The sequence below is a fragment of the Haplochromis burtoni genome, unplaced genomic scaffold (assembly GCF_018398535.1).
Source record: "Haplochromis burtoni strain Fernald_Lab_line unplaced genomic scaffold, NCSU_Asbu1 Contig_50, whole genome shotgun sequence".
In the NCBI taxonomy this organism is placed as follows: Eukaryota; Metazoa; Chordata; class Actinopteri; order Cichliformes; family Cichlidae; genus Haplochromis; species Haplochromis burtoni.
Genome location: NW_024582411.1, coordinates 2,659,522 through 2,679,763, shown reverse-complemented (window position 1 = coordinate 2,679,763; position 20,242 = coordinate 2,659,522). Strand labels below are relative to the sequence as shown.

Sequence of the window (20,242 nt, the reverse complement as noted above, 5' to 3'; positions counted from 1 at the left end):
ATACATACATACATACATACATACATACATACATACATACATACATACATACATACATACATACATACATACATACATACATACATACATACATATTGGAAAAGAGAAATTATGGGGGAATTAGTCATAAACTCCAACAATGTAATTCATAAAATAGCATGCAATTACTGTTATGGTCACATTAGGAAAACCAGCGGTTGGAGACTGCAGCATGACCAAAGTTATTGTTACCGTACGCAGTGGATGCTGCCTCTGAAATGGTCACTTCAGAGTTGTGCAGTTACCATCTTATTACATTTTTATTGAAAAGGTAATCAGATGGACTCAGTCTTCTCTCATTTTGTGATTGAATGAGGTCAAGTTGACAATTATATGCAGTCTTTTTGTGAAAATATAAAGATTAACGTCAATTTGATTGAATTCAGTTTTTTTATATGCAAAATCACAACAACAGACGCCTCAGTTTGCTTTATATTGTAAGGTAAACCCCAACAATTAGACAAACCCTATGAGCAACCACTTGGTGCGACAGTGGGAAGGAAAAACTAGGAAGAAACTTCTGTCAGAAACAAGTTCAGGGAAGGGCAGCCATCTGACACGGCAGATTTGGGTTGAGGGGAGAAAGACAGGACAAAGCTGCAACTAACTGTGAATGATTGTGATAAAAGTCGCAAATTTGTTGCCATCTGCGTGCAGAGAAAGCTACATTAAAAGTAACTACTTCCATTCAGAGTCCAGCCAGAACCTTATAAATTTGAAACAGAAATTCCTTGACTGGAAGTGATTTAAGAATGGCAGTTTAACTATAAAATGACATAGGCACCCAGAAACCTTGATTTAGGTATGGGCATGCAGATAGAATGCAACCAGGTTGCCACCACCTGAGTCGAGTCCCCAGTTGCAAAGAGATGCATTGCAGATGAGTTTCATTCATCAGCACAGAGTGATTCAGACTCGTTGCAAATTGTTGGCAAGTTTGATAATGGTTGCTGTCAATCCAAGAGGAACCATGATTGTTTGGAAACATTTTGCCAATCTGACCTCTGGGCAACCAGTTTGCCACTGTAACTACTTGCAGCTGGTTGCCGAATATGAAAAACTGAATGCAATCACTGAGCAACCAATTTTTCCTACTCACAAGGATGTTACTGCCATGTCACACAGACTTAGAGAACAATTAGTGACACCTGGTCACCACAGGTCGCTAGGGAAAAGTTGCTGACCACTTGGTTGGTTGCTGGTAGTGGCCAGCTAAAAAAAGGATTTATGATGCTGGACCAAAAACCACCTTGCTACTGCTTTTGTTGCTAGCAGATTGCCAAGGTTTTCCATAGTTTGTGACTTATCTGCTGGTGGCATAACTGTGGAAAACAGTGTTCAACTTCAAAGTAAAAGTTGTGCTGTTTGAAATGTGTTGCCTGAAGCTTTTCCTTTGAAGGCAAACATTCCGGTTTGTGTCACACTCTTCCAAGGTTTTACTTATGCTCAGTGGTTAGTTGCCAAGTGTTTCCAAACAAATTGCTGGTTTCCATGCAAACTACAGGTGACCAATTGCCAACCAGTTGTGGACTTCATATTTTTCCCTAGCAGTTAGAGGTTGCCAGGGGGTCGCTGACTAGTCTCTTACCATAAAGACACACTTGAGTTTGCGCCACTGTCCTGATGTCTAGTCTGTTAACTCCACCACTACAGTCAGGGCAACATCTAGAATATCTTCAAGAATTTAAAAAGTACTGGACGACAAACCAGCTTTCAAGTGCATGATGATTTCATGGTTAAAAAAGGATAATTTGCTGTTTTGAATGGTGATAATTACACTATATAGTGACAAATAGTCCGAAAATGCAGCTTAATGTTCAAAAAAGTCAAGGAGGGTAGGATGAAGCAGGTGACAGCTATGATTACTGTTGACTAATCATTACTAATAATGAAAGCAAGTAGGAGTTAGAAAACAAGTCAGCGTAATTTGCAGGGTGTAAATATGAAATCAAAGCAAAGTTTGGCTGAACAAAGTAACTTCTCCATGCAGAATGCATTATTAGTATTTCCACTGTCTGTAGGCCGGGCATCAAGCTGGCGTAGGACGTGTGCAACGAGCCATTCACACATCATCACCGTCAGCAGTGCCATAAATGACAGTCATTTAAAAACAGATAATGTTGGTATGTTGGCAACCATGTCCACCCCCATGGACTTTGCGAGTAAACGCTCGGAACATTGTCTCAGATTTCACCTCAAAGCTAGTTTCCTTTGTTAGGCTTACAGTTTTAACGCTGAGAGATCTGAGCAAACAGAGCCCACCTGCAGCCTTATGTCAAGTTTGTAATGATGACAAAAAGGCTCGTGCGTCTAAGTTTTGCTCGGTGTGATTCTAGTTTTGTTCATTTACAAACTGTATTCAGTTTAGGGCTGTGCGATATGACCAAAATCGCATATCCCGATATAAGACATCTATCGCCCGATAACAATATAAATCACAAAAATTTAACATTTTCTGTAAATTCTGTGAATCTAGTGTTTCCAGCTGGGCGTCGTGTACCTGGAGTCGAGTGTTTTAACCGATGCTTGAAACTATATATTTTTAGATATAAGTTTCAACGGCCGCCTTTTTCTTTGTAAGTATTTATTATATGGTGTGCTGCGGGAAAAAGCCTGTTCTAATGTTTGAGTCTAAGGTTTATTTTTTAGCACCTGACGGCTCTTTTTTGCTTCTCATCCGTAAATACTCTGCATACTATTTCACGGGGTTCCGTTTATTTTGAAAAGTCTCAACAGGATCTTGAGCTTTATTGTGAAAGGTTTATGTGGAAAATAAGCGGATACGGGATGGTTTTATCGTCGTTTTTGCTAACAACGCATAAAAACAGGTGCTTGTCCGTCTGTTATGTGGTTATATTAAATATAAGAGAAAGAGAGAACTTTAGGAAATTAATATAGCCACTACAGTGACCATCAAAACAAAAAAAATTGTCATCCGATATAAATCGTTATATTGAACAGCCCTAATTCAGTTGTTTACTTCCTTGATTTATTACCATTTTTAAAATTGCATTTGCGTTTGTCATATTGATTGAAAAGCTGCATCGTTTCCAGGTTTTATTTCTACAGTACTGAAGATCATTAAGACAACATTCATTCTTAACTTTATATCATAAGATGTTAACGGAATTTTTCCTTATTTTTCATGCAATTTAATATCATTGTATAAAGCCAACAAGTGACGGATATGATGTGGAACTAGAAATCACAGTTTTCCTTTTTCAGTTTGATCAAAGCCTAAATTTTCTGCAGAACATGCAGTTACCCATGTATATTTTGTTGGATGTCCTTCTAATAGCGGAAAAAAATTGAAATATACTCCCTTGTTTTCTAGTCGAAGCCCCTCACATAGTCAGACAGACAGAGAGGACGGCGGGTTCGTCCGTGTTGTTTTTGGCTATTGTTCTGTATTCACACATCTGTCTGTTTCAGAATAACTACTCACAGTATCAGGTCTCACATCTCAGAGTCATATAACAACAGCTCTGGCTATGGGAAACCAACATGCAGGCTGCTTATTTTAGCATCCCACTCCACCACACCTTTTAACATTTAGCATTTCAAAGGTAAGTCATCTTTTTTATGATAAGCTTATATTTATTAATGGTGCTACAGATAATTCTGCTGACTTTTAAAATAGTAAGCAGTGTTGATTTCATTATTGGCGTGACTAGTTACACGGCTAATTGAAGCGTCTTTTGTTGTTTGCCAAAAGTGGGGGGGGGGGGACATTTTTCTGAACCTTAGTCAACAGAGCGCTCTGAGTGGTTCTTTTTATGTCCGTGTGCTTGTCGCTGATGCCGTGCTCTGAACTGCCTGCCAGGCAGCTGGTGGACATTTGGCACATCTCGAGCAGACAGTGTCCAGAAGCCTGTGGGGCACCTGCTGTCCATCAGGGGGAGGTGAGGCACGGAATGAGACAACCCCTCAACAGGTGACGGTATAGCACTACTCACTGTCCAAATGTGTCTGCGACAATGGCCAATTGGGCCTCGTGTTCTTTCTGCCACTGATAAAATGCAAGTGGATGATCAGAGAGCGTCAGGTAAGCGCGTAGATACACTCAGGAATATCTGAATTTGGTTTGCGACGCAGCTGTTGTGTGACTGCTGCGCTGATCTGACACACAGCAACTGTATGCGACCGTGTGCGTGACACCAGTTGGTGTCGACTAACCCGAATTTTTATTTGGCACACACCAGTGCGCACAAAGTCAACAGCTGTGTAAAAAACAGCGTGCTTAGTATGTCTAACCAAAACATTGTTGTCTCACAGGCAAGCCTCTTTGGACTTTGGGGGACTAGTTAACGAATGTGACACTCTGCCCCCTGCACACAAAAAAGACAACCGCCGTTTCGATTTTAATGATGGCACTTTGAATATATACAGTGTCAGTTGAACAAAAAAAGAAGAAAAAAATCACTGTGGGAGGAGTTACCAACATAAATGACTAAAAAGGTGCATGCATATATCGTGGTCACACTGCCTGACATTTTGCACCCTTTTAAATATATAAATATCTATATATATATATATATAGAATATAGATATATATCTATATTCTATATATAATAATTAATATTGTGATTTATGGTAGTTATATTATATAATATAATATATATATATATATATATATATATATATATATGTATATATATATTAGATATATTTCAACCTTAAGAATATATGTAGGGTGAAGGTAACGGTGGTCCCCGTGGTAATTGGAGCACTAGGTGCGGTGACTCCCAAGCTAGGCGAGTGGCTCCAGCAGATCCCGGGAATAACATCGGAGATCTCTGTCCAGAAGAGCGCAGTCCTGGGAACAGCTAAGATACTGCGCAGGACCCTCAAGCTCCCAGGCCTCTGGTAGAGGACCCGAGCTTGAAGGATAAACCGCCCGCAGGGGCGTGCTGGGTGTTTTATATATATATATATAATATATATGCCTAGTATTATATATATATAAAAATAACAAGTTATTGTCAGATACACAATTGTTGATTCTGACACGGTGGTTGTCAGAATCAACAACAGGGTGACAAGATCAACAGAGAGGAACCGGGAGAAGGTGAAGCGCAGATCCATTAGGACTTATTTATAAGAAGGCGCCTGTTGGAGTAATAACTTTTCTGCTGCCTGTGATGTAGGGCTGCTGGTTTAAAAGCACACGGCACTAATGCTGCGGCGTCTGACATGATGCCAGTCAGTGGACCCATTTCCTGTGACATATCACCCCATGCTAGGAATTATGGTCTGCAGCAGAGCACACCATTGCAGAAATACACATTGAGCGCTTGTCCCAGTAGGGAGAAAAGGGAGAAGATGATAACACACACACTCAGATGCAGTACAGTTAAGGGCTTTAGAGGTATCTGCCTTGTTTTAAAGCAGATAATAAGAGACAAATGTTTATTGTAGCATCGTGTGTCAGCTATAAGCATTCAGTTATAAATAAAACTATGGCCTGTGTATTTTACATCACTGATCAGCGTTACCATTATTTGGTCAGTCATACGGTTTTCCCGAGAACCATAGACTGCGAGACGCACTCCACTGAATGACTTTGTGTGGGGTTTCTGAAAGTCACACAGTAGTTTCTCTGTCCTCGTAGCCGCTGCGGTAGCTGGTGTCCTCTCGCTGAGTTGTCACAGTGCCGCTTTGTCGATGAGCACGCGTGCAGCGCTACTTCTGCACAAACACAAGCAGAGGAAGAAGAATTGAATAAAGCCCAGAGTGAAGCAAGAACATATGTAAACATGGAGCTGTATTACATGTCGGGTAACCAGCGAGGCTCACGCTCAGTGTATCATTACATAACTTGTGTGTACCTAAACTAGGAGGGTCTGTGCCTAAATAGATCATAACCTTCATTACTGTTATGTGATTACTGTTTAGTTTTAAGTCGTAAAAAAAAGGATTTTTTTTGGATTCTCTTTTGTCATCTAATGCATGATGTCAAGCACATTTATGTCAGCACCTTTCACCTGTAAATGATCAGATCTTTCCAATTTCGTTTGTAAGTTTTGAGGCAACCTCACATGGGTCTAGTTTTTTCCCCAGCCTCCACAGAAGAAGACATTAAGGAAGAAATGTCAAAACAGTCAAAGGGGCTCACTGTGTCTTTTTTAGATATTTTTCGGTTGAGCCTTTTATTTTCTGTTCCCTCCAGCAAAACAGCAAAAAGCCGAAAAGAGAAAACCGGCGTCGATGAACAGTGACTTTAGGGTTTAGGGTTGGCTTAATGCAGAGGGAGAAGGAACATTAGTGAGATCGCACGATCACCTAGAACGTCTCTGAACGACACATGCGTCTGCCACGCGTCTGCTTATGATTCAAGAGAATTGGCTTATGAAACTGAGATAAAGAAACAGTGTGCTGTGTAGCCACTATAGAGCAAGTAGGTGGCTTTGTGCCAAGTGATCTGGTAGAAAAAAGGCCTTTAAATGGCACCGCTTTGATTCTGCGCCTTTGAGCGGGTTCAAAAGTGTTCAGTCCGGCACGCATTGATATTTAGCAGAGTGATTGAAGTCTTAATGCCAGAGAGGTTAGAGGAGAGCAGGGGGTTGACTGCATCAGGAGTTGGCCTACTTGGTGGGACATTTATCCTGTGCTTTATTCTCTGCATGGGTGCTGTCCCCATATCTAAAGCCATGAGTGCAGGCTGGCCATTCAGCTCGCATAGCCTACTTGACTTGTTTTATCCTAACAATGCGTCCAGAATAGTTGTAATAAATCAATGTAGCGTTCATTTATGCCGCATTAATGGCTACTTGGATGAAAATAGTCATTGTTGGGCGATGACAACAAGAATTAGTTAAGAAGGAGTCAAACAGTGCGAATAACCCAAGCAGGGAAAGAAACCTACATAAAAATCAATGAACATGTCAAAGTAAAAATAGTTGTACTTATTGAAAATGTAGGAGGTCGAACCAAAATGTTGGGTTGTAGTGACTTCAACTAGTTCTCTGAAAATAAAATCAGTGTTTTATGTTTTATTTTACTATCTTATGTGTGCTCCTTAATTGTGAAGACTTTGTGGATATCTTTGCTGTGGAGTGTGTGGCCATTGGGAAATTATAATAGGTATTAAGTTGCACATAGAGGTTGTAAAGCTAATATTTGCAAGGGACTGTTTTGACCTCGTTAAATAAGTTTCAGACTAGTGATCATCCCAACACTACTATTGTACTTTTGTGGGAAAGTTGGGACTTCAATCTCACAGTACGGAATTAATAAAGGCATTTTCATGAAATAATTAAATTATAGTTCAAAATGAAAGCTTCTGCCAAAAGTTTCCTTCAGTTAAAAGGAAGATTTTCCTTCCTACTCTTGTCAAGTGCTTGCTGATAGGGGTCGTCTAACTGTTGGGGTTTGCTCTGTATTATCGTAGGGTCTTTACCTTTAAATATAAAGTGCCTTGAGGCAAACACACGCTCAAATATAGGAATAATAATAATAGTAATCAAATATTATAGGAGGGCCACAGAACCAAGGCTATAAAAGACTTTACAGTACATGAAAAAGATTAAAGAGGAACTTGTTTGGAGTTTTGAAAAAGAAGAACAAGAGATACACTCACCTACATCTTTACTAAAATAATAAGTGCATGAGTCTGCCACCACCCATAGAAGACTGTCATACATCAGCACAACAACATTACTAGCTTTTCCAGCTCGAGTGATGATTATTTAAGGTCATGGGTCAGGACAGTCACCACTTTTGCCATTAGACAACTGTAGCGTGAGTCACCTGTAAATTTCTATGTTGTGTCATGTTTCTCTCTTAGAATATTTCTGATCTAATTATAAAAGAACCACCATTAAAGACAAAATCAATGTTATATGCTTTATTTTAAACAATTTTGACCTTACGTTTTATCGTTCTTGCCATCATTTCAGTTGCCTATGGGGAACTCTGGCAGAACCTGAGCCTGGTTCTGCCGGAGGTTTCTTCCTGTTAAAAGGGAGTTTTTCCTTCCCACTTTCGCCAAAGTGCTTGCTCATAGGGGCTCATATAATTGTTGGGTTTTCTCTGTATGTATTATTGTAGGGTCTACCTTACAATTTCAGGCGACTGTTGTCGTGATTTGTATAAATAAAATAAATAAAATTGAAGTGAAGTAAATCTGAATTTCCAGTAAGGTCACAGTGCTGGATAGATGTGTGTGTTATGTCGAGGGTTTGCCTGTTGGGGTGGGGCTTCACTAGCCTGCTGGCATTTAAGGACAAGGCAATGATTAAAGGAAAAAGACTATTGATCTGTTGCGCATTAGGAGGAAGAGCGCTTGTAGGAGTGATGTGCAGGGGTTCATTTAATTCGGCATCATGCCAACGTTTGGCGCCTGTACCCAGACCGCATTCTCCACCTGTAAACATTCAATGGAAGTCACATTACTATGGATGCTTATTTGGCTTACTTTATAGCAAGGGTGTAGGGCTTTTTGGAAATGACCAGCACTGGGTTTTTTGTTTTTTTAAATGTTCGAGTATTTCTCTGCAGCATTGTTTACGGTCTTAAAGCTTTCCCAGCTATAACAGAATGCTCCCCCGTGGGCCTTTAAGCCAGTGGACACATTGTGTGCTTTCTTTCTCTCCATGTGTATTAGGTATTGAATAAGTGACCTTTCTGGTTTGTATGAGCTCATGGGAAAAGTGGGTGTTTCCACAGGAAGTTAATGCCTTTCCCTCCCCCTCTTTTTTCTCTCGCTCTCCCTCTCCATGTAGCTTACAGTCTTACTCCCCCTCAAACCTCTTCGTTCGCTCTGAACGCCCCCCCACCTCCCACCCTATTTTTCAGGCGCTCCCAGGTACTCGACAGAACAATGCTCCTCGCGACAATTCTTGTATCACTTGTGTGAAACTTTGTGAACCACGAAAAGAAAGGCGATAATGGAGGGGGACAGGCAGGGCAGAGATTGCAGAGGAATTGGTCTTCATTTCCATCTGTTTAACATTAAACACTGATGGCGGCTATTTGATTGCAGACAGCTGCTCGCAGCCCCGGAGGGTCCACAGAAGGTTAAACCTGCATGGTTTTTCGGACAGGAAGTGATTCCCACAGTCAAATTTCTCTTTCCTTAGACGGCAGTGTTGCCCTGCCGGTTTGAGGTAATCGAGACTTGCTTGATCAAGTATTTGCTTACCGTCAGATTGAGTCCCCCCAATATTTATGCTGTTTTGCCTTTTTGAAGCCTTTCATTAGCATGTACAGTGTATGAATTTACCATGTCTGGCTATGATGTGCTGTCAGAAACGGATCTACACATTCTGTCTCAGACTGAAACTTGGCAGGCTCCAGTCTGTCTGGCGTGGGGTTTGTGTTCTTAATCAAAATTGCTGAACTTGGCTCCGGCCCACCGAACAAGTCTTACAAATGGCATGTCTCACCTGTCAGCTGGGGGGGCACGCCCCCGCTTCATGTAGCGACCACTCCTGTTCTACTCCTCGCTGCTGATATCTCAGTCCATCTAGCAGTTTGTGCTTGCTCTGTCAGCAAAACAAAGAGCATGGGTCAGTTTTGTGAAGTAAGCTGAACGCTCACTGTAAAGAGAGCGATAGCTTTCCCTTGACCGTGCCATATAGCTTTTCTGGGCCAAGCACTTTTGATACATTTGGCAAAAGTCCTGCAGTGTGAATAAGAACTGTTTTCATTCACTCAAATTGTGGTCACAAATGCTCTGAATCAACAAAGCTTGCTCAATTGGATTTGCACAAGTCCTGAGGTTTGCTGCTCACCTTCAGCTCATTCTGCAAAATGCACAAAAACCACGAGCGGCTCATTTTCACGCCCACCTCTTCGTGCAGAGCTATTTTTCTTTTTCTTTCTTTTTTTTTTTCTTTTCTTTTTTTACTTTTTCGTTCATTGAGCACAAAACAGGCGTTTGGGTGACGATCTAGTGAGCATTAAGAACTCAAAACCAGCTACGTTGACAAAAAAAAAAAATACAGAATGCCGTGCTCAAGATATAAACAGTTTGTTACATGCGAGGTCGCAATTCCAGACATATCACAAGAGATAGTTTTCTTATAAAATGTAAAATGTTTAGTTGGGGAACATTTTGTGGTAGGCTTGCGGTGTGCTAGAGCGGGGAATGAGCAGTTTGGGGAATAGTGCAAATCTGCATATGCTGACTAGAATAACAAGATTTAATGGTATTTAATCTACATTTTTTTCTTTAATTAAAGAATATCTACGGCTGATGATTCTCAAAGCTGAGGTCTGGGAATTCTCATTGGGCATTAAGCCATATGCAGAAGGTAATTAACTCCCAACTGTGTTGATGACTATTTGTTTTAACTCAGCATTCCCTCTCATTATGACAGTCTTGTGAGCGGGTGCACCATGTAACCTACATTGGGTGGGTGTTTTTTTTTGTTTTTGTTTTTTAATGAAGTTTTTTATTATGTAGTAAAAAGAAAATCTCAGTTTCATCTCTGCTGCTGCTGAATCAGTGGTTTTATGTTCCGCGTAGATAATGATGGTAACAGTCAAATCGGCGTCTCTAACCAAACAACCAAACAAGCAGGATAACTGAGTGAGATGGAAAAGGGTCTATATTTAGTGTTAGCATAGCTGTTTGTGTGGGGAGGAAGTGGGTGCATAATGCAAGCACTATGCTGATTACACGCCTACACATATCACCCATTCTTGCGTCGCTCGATGCTGGCAGCCAGCAGTCGTAACAGTCGGGATTAATTGCTTTATTTCTTCACTTGTTACAGAGCACAAACTTCACCAGGTGCTTTGGTGTTTTATTCCTGTGTTGAGCAATGAAGTGGCTTAGACGACAAAGCACCTACACGCTGAATTAGCGCTTTTTTTGTGCGTGGCTCGTGTAGCAAAGGGGAGGGGGGGGGGGGGGGGGGGGGGACGTGCGTCTAAATGAATCAGTGCATCATGTTTTTCTGTTTTTTTGCATTTCTTGGATTTCTGAAAGGATAATTAATCGATAGGAATTTGCGCAAAGACTTGAATTCTTTTTCTCTCTTTTTTGTCAATTATGCAAAAAACAACAACAAAAAAAAACCCCTCTTCTTTTTAAGAATCTGTTGATTCTCTTCTTCATGCTTTGTTTGAACATTTTTTATACATTATGTATTGTTTTGAAAAAATATAATATGAAATGGTAGAAAAAGGCATTTTAAGAACATTGAAAACCATTCATCACCGACACCCAAACAAAAGAAATTGATCATAAAATAAGCAGATCAGAAATCAATCCCTTGTTGTAGCCTATTTTTTTGAACCCTTTCCTTGACTTTCTCCTTTATATGACAGCTTCTTAGTTTCAGCTCAGAAAACAATCTGCCTTTGTTTCACAATCATCTAGATACAGAACGGCCTCAGCACACAAAGCCGCACTGCTGCTGAGCCTCATCAACTGGGCCTCTACTCGTGGCCTTTAATGATTTCCTGGTGTGAGCGTACATGTGCTTTGTGTGTGTGGCTGGGATGTATAGCTAGAATGCTGGAGGAGGACTGAGCCACAGGATCAGACTTTGCTGGAAAGGCGGGGTAGGGTAAGATGTCATCTGTGACATCACCACCACTCGAAGGCTCGACCGGGCCAGCTCCGTGCTGCAGAGGTGGAGTTTCCTTCCTGTGGAGCTGACCAGGGCTGAGTGTGGCTTGACCCACCTTACCACCGACAGCTAAACTAGACTGGATTTATTTTTTCGTCATACAGTGTGTTGTTGTGTGCCCACTGTTGTGCTGGTTTTCTTTCATATTGTTAAGCTTTAGCACCTTTATTTGATAATTTGTGTCAAATAAACCAAAATTTTGTCCTGCTGCTGAGTGGAGGTGAAACCAAACCATGCTGCTAATAATGTGAGAAATAACTATTTGTTCTTCTGCTGAATTTGTTTGTTTACTCACTTACGAAGAAATGAGCAGTCTCTAATTTTTATGTCATTGTAGTGGGAAAAGACAGAATATAAACCAAAAATCCTAAAGAGAAAAAAACTCCAAAAGACAGGATGACATAGAAGTTAGAAACTGAGTAGGTTCCTTTAGGTTTTTTGGCTGCTGCTTCTCAGCTCGAAGCTTCAGTTCCTTCCACAAATTGTCTAAAAGACTGAGATCTTTGAAGACTGGCGAGGCTACTCCATGAATCCTGGTGTGCTTATTCTTTAGCCGCTGCTTTTTTTTGCCTTGGCAGTATGGTTTGGGTTATTGTCATACTGGAGGACTCAGTGATGGTCCATCTTTAGTGTTCTGACTGAGGGGGGGGGATTTTACACGGCATGGCCTCGTCCATTAGCCCCTCAGTGCGCTGCAGTCGTCCTGTATCTTTAGCAAAAGAAAGAAAAACAGTCCAAAACATAATGTTTCCACCTCTGTGCTTGACTTTGGGATGGTTTTCTTTGGGTCACTAGCAAACTAAAGATCCTGCTGGTGCAGAAAGATTTCCATCCGTTGCGCTGTAGTGTATCACGAATGGTGTTCTTTGGGATTGTGGTCCCAGCTGCTTTCAGATCATTACCACTTCCTCACATGTATCAGTTATGGGCTGATCCACCAGCTTTCTCATGATCATTCTCCCCCCATGAGGCAAGATCAGTTGATGGAATTTTTATATTTCTTCCATTTCTGAATAATCACAGCAACAGTTGTCACCTTCTCACCAAGTTTCTTGTCGATGGTCTTATAGCCCGCCTCCAGCAGCCTTATCTTCCCTAATACATATCTTGCAAACACACACGTCCTGTTCTGGTTTATTAAAGATTTATTACACAAGCTGGTATACTGTATTTTATCTCAGGTTTGCAATGTTGCTGCAGAAAATCTTTAATGTCAAAGCTTTTGACCTCATCTGAATCCGTCTAGTCTTTTCATTTCTGTCTAGTCAAGTCATAATCTGCCTACATTCTTGAAAAAGTATTTGGCTTATCAGTTAATTTATTAATTGTGCGTTGTGCTCATAGCTGTAGGTTTGACATTTTTAGATGAAATACAATATGACAGCTAAAACACAAAAGTAAAAGCGAGCCGAGAGGCGGTCAGCACCTTAAGGATACTACCTTTGTGGTGTGTGGTGAGCGTCTGGGAGCTACTGTTTCCCAAAACCTGCAGCTGTTCTCCTACTCGACATGCAGCAGATTCATTTCGTTATAAGGAGCCTGTTTCAGCTGATGAAGTTGTGGACCAGCATGAGGATTTATAGGCCATATTACTACCCATGATTCATGCTGGCACATGTCATATAGTTATTGGTAGCCCTCCTGTCATGTTGCACTTTCTCACCTAGCCCATCGCTTTGCTGTGGCCGAGCTGAAAGCCAGCCAGGCTGGGCTACAGCCCTGTTAGTGCTGGCTCTGGTGCTGCTGGCACTGCAAAACAGCCTCATCTATCACGGGAAATGGCAATGAGACAATCGGCCAGAGTGGAGTGCAGCATCTCCATCGCCTGCTCGCGCAGAGGAGGGAGAAGGGAGGAGCAGCCAGGGCAGAGCGATGCTCATCGTAGCCCGAGGTTGACAGAATAGGAATAAGAGATTGACGTGAGGCCGAGGTCACATGCTGAAGCTACAGCTGGGAGAGTGCTAGAGGTGGTGGTGGGCGGGGACAAGAAACATAAGCAGCATTTTTTTTTGTTGTTGGGGTTTTTTTCTTAACCCCCTTCCTCTCCCTCTCTCTCGCTTTCTGTCTGTCTCGTCGTCTGAAGGCACACTGTCAGTGCAGGTTTGCAGTGTGCAGCGAGTTCTAGGATGCACAGTAATACTGATGAATTATTGAACAGCGGTGAACGGATGTGACACAGGCCAGCCTTGCTTCCACACTACACAACGACAGGAGCGTGCGATGGAGAAATTACCTGCATGTGCAAAAAGCTGCAAGAGACAAAAAATATATAAATACAAAAATAAAGTAACCTATAACTGAAACAGCGCTTGACTAAGGACTAAGAAAGGCTCTATAGAAGGCACGAAATCTGATTATATGCAGTATCAACCAGAGACTTAAAGGCATAAACATTTTGATCCCATGAATATATTTGAGCATCCCAAGATACAATATTCATGGATCATCCGCGATGGAGCTGCAGAAATGATCCAACAGGCTAAAAAGAGTTTTGATAGCATATATGAGCTTCTCGTAGCTTTAAGTGGTGATGTGCTTTTGCAGTTTCAGTGCCACCATCACTTAATATTTATTGACTAAAATGTTTCAGTCCCTCTCAAATGAAAATTACTTTGCGTTAACTGCCTCCGTATTACTCAGAGATGTGCTACTGACAGCACATAAAGCAAGAGCTCTCTGTCTCCTCAGCTGCCAGCTAACCCCAAAATAAGTGGGATTGTGTGTGAGTCATAAAATAACATACAGTTTCAGGCACAAACAACGCCACTGCAACTGTAAAAGTTTAATTTGGCCTATTGTTAGAATGACAGGGAAACTTGTCTGGATTTTTATGTCCTCGTGATCGCGCTGCGTTTTAGGGTGTTGGTTTGACATTCCCCGAGCACTCCCCTCAGCTGTCACCGCTTAACTAGTCCCAGAGGAGAGCGAGAACAACAAAACATGGGAAAAATGTAAAAAATGCACGACCCCCCCGCCTCACCCCACCTCCAACACCGCCCTGGCCCCACCCTTCCAGCTGAGGTTACTAAGAGACCAGATTTTGGCCTCGGACTGAAAGAATCAAAGCCTACAGCGGTAACGGAGGAAACATCTTGTAAATGAGATATTAGTGTGAAAAGCAGGCTGCTGTCGGAGCCTAAGCAGCTTTTTTTTTTTCGTGCAGGTGTCCGCACAGAGTGTGCTTACCTCCTGCGTGCAGCATGCTAGTAAAGGTAGAGGTCAGTGGAACTGTAGTGTGTTTAAACCTAAAACAAAAGGACAAACAGAAGGGGCAGTTTTGAAGCCGCCTGATCAATGCACACAGTCGTTTTTCAGCAGCGTTTAAGCACACAGTGGAGGGAACAAAAGGGTAAAAAGTTAACTCAGACTTTATATTTTTAAATGTGCTGTGGACATGCTTTATGAATGGTGTTGAAATATAAACACATTTTTGTGTAAAGACATACACAAAAAACATCTAATAACGTCACTTCATTTCATTTTATGTTTGTTTTTAATGTGAAATCTACAAAGATGGAGAAACAAAGTAAATGCACTGTAGGTTGGATGTAATGTTGATATGTCTAACCCGACGCAGTTCCAGGCCTCGGATGCATTCACAAATTCATTATTTCATTTGTTACAAGAAGTAGGCAGAAAGAAAATATTATCCACCTTTATTGTCGTTTTCTTTGCCTCCTACAGTCGTACTTTGTCACTGACTATGACCCGACAATTGAAGACTCTTATACCAAGCAGTGTGTGATCGACGAAAGGCCGGCCAGGCTCGACAGTAAGTGCACTTTGCTGAATAAACACGACCAGTGCAAATACGCAAGTACAAAGACGCACACGTAGCTCCTTTGTCCTGAAGTCTATTGCACTTGAGGAACTGATTTCAGAAGTTTATTTTGCTGTGAGCTACCCTGTGTGTGTGTGTGTGTACTTTTTTTTTTTTTTGTCAACGCACATGTTCATGCTCTCTAGTCCTCGACACGGCTGGACAGGAAGAGTTTGGAGCCATGAGAGAACAATACATGAGGACAGGGGAGGGCTTCCTGCTCGTCTTCTCAGTCACTGACAGAGGAAGGTAAGTGACAGTTTTCATCATGTGCAAACACACACACGCACACACACGCACACACGCCTTGCACATTTCTGTTTACAGTAACATACGCTTGTGCGCCGCTCCTCCTCTATCTCCGACTCTAAAGTAAAACCATAAATCTTGCACCGATACTCTCACTTGTTGCTCTTACTTCCGGACCTTGTTGTTGCTCTTGTTGTCATATTCTTTTGTTCTTCGCACTTACCCCCTTATCCTGTTCTCTTGACTTCACCGTAGCTTTCTATTTAAAGCCTGCTGAAACAATAGCGCATGGGCTCAGAGAGCATTATACAAGTTGACGCTTAAGGGAGTTGACAAGAATCCCGTAGCAATCCCTGCTGAATTCCATCATGTATACAGTAGAAACATGCACGTATGTATGTACTAACAACACTCTGAGGCACAGAGAGTCCTTTAACTTGTTAAACCCCGGTGCATAGCACCCTGAGTCAAAGTAACACTGTCACGGACCTTTAATTTAAACTTTAGTCCACACCTTCTAATTGGTTCTGATTTTAAACAACATTTAAAGGATGCCAGATTTATTTGGTCACCTTGGTAAAAACAAGTGTCGTAAATCAGTTTTAAGCCAGCGCCAAGCAAATTCATCTTTTGAAAAAGAAGACAGGCTACTGTAATAGTGAAACTAAAAAGAATAAAGGGTGTTCCTCCTGTTTATGTAGATAATCTCAGAAACGGCAGGCTCCACCAGTTTCAGTAAAAGCCAACTGACGCCATATAGCAGCATCTAGGCTTCCTCTCTTCACTAATACTATTGAATAGAAGCAAAAAAGTAATAAAAATATGCAGATATATCAGTATGTCTCTGTATGTCTCTATGTCTCTCAGTATGTGTCGCAGCTTACGCCACATAAAATAGTGTTTTATGTGAAACTTTATAGAGTTTATGCTGTGATCTCTGTGTTTCTACTCATCTTCTTCATGCCTGCGTCCCTGCCCAGCAGTGCAGTGAGCTGCATTCCCCTTGCCCCCACAGCCTCCTCCCAATGTTTATGTTGTAAACAGCCTTTCCTTCCTCCATTTATATTAGTGAAGTCCTTCCAGATTTACTATGTGCTCACCAAGCTGTCTGTGGGCCCGATGCTGGAACGCTGCCCTGGGTGCACTGTTCCACTCTGGCCCCTCACCTCCTCCTTTTTTTTTACTTATTTTTTTTAACATTTTTATTTTCTGTTGGGTTGAAACTAGCCCTCACATGCTATCTTTATTGTAGTGGCTCAGCAGTCAAGTCAGCATGCAGAAGAGAGCATTAAATAAATGCATTCGACATTTTTTATATTCTGACATGTTTTAGCCTTTCTGTCTCATGCACACTGCCGATGACCCTTATCTCTGGGTGATCGTTCTATTCGCGTGGGTGTGGTAATGGTGGGCGTTTGTAGCTACATTCCTTTTGCTTTGAAGTCTGTCTCATGTACATTTTTAGATGAATGCATTCATCAATACGTGAGAAGATATTGCACAACCTGTTTGTTTAGGGAACACGACCTAACACCACATACTATGATTTACAGCTTTGAAGAAATCTACAAATTCCAAAGACAGATTCTCCGAGTGAAAGACAGAGACGAATTCCCTATGATCCTTGTAGGAAACAAAGCAGATCTGGAACTACAGAGACAAGTAAGTCCAACAGATTGCACTGACAGACTCACATGTACCCGGTTTGATCATCTGAAGAGATAATACGAACCAGTCGGGAGGATTTTGCATTTGCATACTTGAAAGTGGTAGCGCAGCAGCTGCAGCGTAGCTGCTGAGATACAACAGGATGTGAGTGAAAGAATAAAAGAAGCTGCAGAAAGGCTGGTGTCGAGGGGAGGATGGATGGAAACAGGAGTGTGATGAAATGATGAATTTTCAGCCGCTGGTGTGCAGTCAGGCCTCGCTCCCTTCGGTAAATCCACACCGCCCCCTAATGGTGAAAAAGAATCTTGAATCTTGATATAAATAGGTTGAATCCACTGACATAGTTTTGTAATATAACAAGCCTGCGGTAGCATAAATGTATGTTAATTTTCTGCTTCTATTTATATTTTCCAATTTCCTTATAATGCCCAGTATTAGGTATAATGATGAGAAACTGCTCCACGTGCCAAAATTTCAAAGACGGTAGCTCAATACTTCAAGCTTCAATTGAAATCCTTAAACCTGAAGTATGTGGTACTGTATAGTTGTTGTTGTTTTTTTACACTGATCTGCCCACGTGTCAATAACATCTACCAGACCTGACAGAGATGGTTCCAACTCGTTTTATGCTTTGCTGCTATATAGTTCATCCAGAAATGTATTTCTTTTTTATTATCCAGTCCCACATTATATGCGCAGCTGTGGCGCAAAGAGGGAGACGGCAGATTTCAGCAGTGTCCCAGATGCATTCTACATAGTAATTACATTTATTCATTTTTGTGTGGACGGGTAGTAATGAATAGGAACCAACTCCACAGGAATTGGGGAAAAAAATGTGAAATTATACTGTTTGTACGGCTTTGGAGAATCACTGATCGGAGGACTTTTTCTGAACCATCGGACACATTTCGGAGATGGCAACAAGAAAAAAAAAGGGATGCTGCATATGTGTTTCTGAAGTGAAAGGTAACCAGATCCATTTAGTGTTATGAAGGATCACTTTCATTTCAGTAGTTTGAACCTGTGGTGCTTGCATTGTACGCTGAGTCATGCTGTCTTTGATTCTTCTGTATTTATTTCCCCTTCAGGCTGATTATTAACATTTAACAGCGCGATTGAATTAATATTTAGACTGACTGTTCTTAGACGAGTAGAAACTGGCTTCAGTGAAATGAGTCACAAGGTTGTGACACTTCTGAAATTTTTAACTGTGGATCCATAGACAATATTAAACATCAAGCCTGCAATCCAACAGGAATTTGATCGCTGACCTGTGACTCCTTTTTGACTCCAAAGGGAGTCACGGTTAAAGCAGGTATTGTCCTCTGTGAATGCAATAGAGCATAGAATAAAGGCAAGTATGTGACAGACATATTTGATATTTTACAATATTATGACATTTGTAGCTTTTCAGTAAGTAATTACATTGTTTTTATAAACACGGTGATTGCGTTGATGGATTGTAGAGCATGATCCTTCCCGGACTTCAGTTTACATTGAAGGTTCACGTCATCATTACCATCTTTCTTTTTGCCTCAGGTAACCCAGGAAGAGGGCCAGCAGCTGGCCAGACAATTAAAGGTCACATACATGGAGGCTTCAGCTAAAATACGAATGAACGTAGACCAGGCTTTCCACGAGCTGGTTAGAGTAATCAGGTAGGTGCTTTGTAAAAGTGTGTTGTTTTACATATCGTCCACATGTCAGTCTTTTGTGTTGTATCTGTAAACAGTGTGGAAGCTTTAGTGTTGAGGCATGTTGCACATATTGCTTAAAAATAATATGTCTAATCCTCAGAGTGCCCTGTTAAACACACTGCAGGATCTCAGGGTGAATGTTTACAGGAGCAACATTTTTTTTTCTTAAGCTCTTTTGTTTCCTGCCTAGCAAATTACTATAAAAACAGGGACAAGCTATGTCAACAGTTCCTGTAACAGATGAGTTACATTTCTTTGTTTCTGTCTATATTCTTTGAATTTTAAAATATAAATTCCCCACCACTCAAGTATAAAGTCCTAGAAAATATTCCAGAAGGCTTTAGCATAAAACAACTGTATCTGCATTCTGCATGGAGCAATAGGACAGTATTTCCTTCATTTATTGACAAGGAGTGCTAAAACTAAGCACACAATCTCTGGCTGTGTAAAAGAAAAAATCATATTAGATAAAACTCAAAGGAATTTAAACTTTGGCTCACCAATAATTGTGGTAAAGATGAAGAAATTAATTATTAATTAGGTCACATTTCAATGTATGTGGTCATGGAAGTGTCACAGTCAAGGTTAATTTAAATTTAATGTAAATAGTTTCCATATGTACTCAGTAACAGAGGCCAAGAGACCAGTCCACAACCCCCTGACCACCTCCGGTGGCCAGGGAAAAATATGTATTCCACAACCAGTTAGAAAGTGGTTGCTAGAGGTTGTTGGCTGTCGCTAGGTGAAATCAGTTACAAACTAACTAATTTCTTGACTAGAAACAGTGGGTGACTCTGAATCAGAATCAGAATGGGGTTTATTGCCAGATGTTGAGGTTTACAACATTAGGAAATTGCTGCGGTGCTTCAGTGCAAACAATAAGAATTAAAGTGCTATGTAGAAAGAAAGATATGTGCAAGAATTAAAGTGCTATGTAGAAAGAAAGATATGTGCATGAGATATACATGAGATATATACATGAGAATAGGAATTGTGAGTGCTACGTAGAAACATATATACATGAGTGCAGGTGATGATCAGTGCCAAACATGGAATGATGCAGTGACACAGCGTAGGGTCATGTGTTAGTGGCGGGGACAGTCATGTGGTTATTGTTCATGTGTCCAACAGCAGAGGGGAAGAAACTGTTCTTATGGCGAGAGGTTCTGGTGCGAATGGACCGGAGC

The 20,242-nt window shown here is 41.2% G+C and overlaps 1 protein-coding gene across 1 annotated transcript in view; it reads left to right on the top strand.

The window, feature by feature from the left end:
• rras2 (RAS related 2) overlaps window positions 1-20,242 on the top strand; it is a 30,420-nt gene that overhangs the window by 7,546 nt on the left and 2,632 nt on the right. Inside the window, exons 2-5 of the mRNA XM_005936516.2 lie at window positions 15,306-15,393; window positions 15,588-15,690; window positions 17,244-17,352; window positions 18,898-19,016. Coding sequence (XP_005936578.1) covers window positions 15,306-15,393; window positions 15,588-15,690; window positions 17,244-17,352; window positions 18,898-19,016 — 419 coding nt within the window. The remainder of the gene's footprint in view (window positions 1-15,305; window positions 15,394-15,587; window positions 15,691-17,243; window positions 17,353-18,897; window positions 19,017-20,242) is intronic.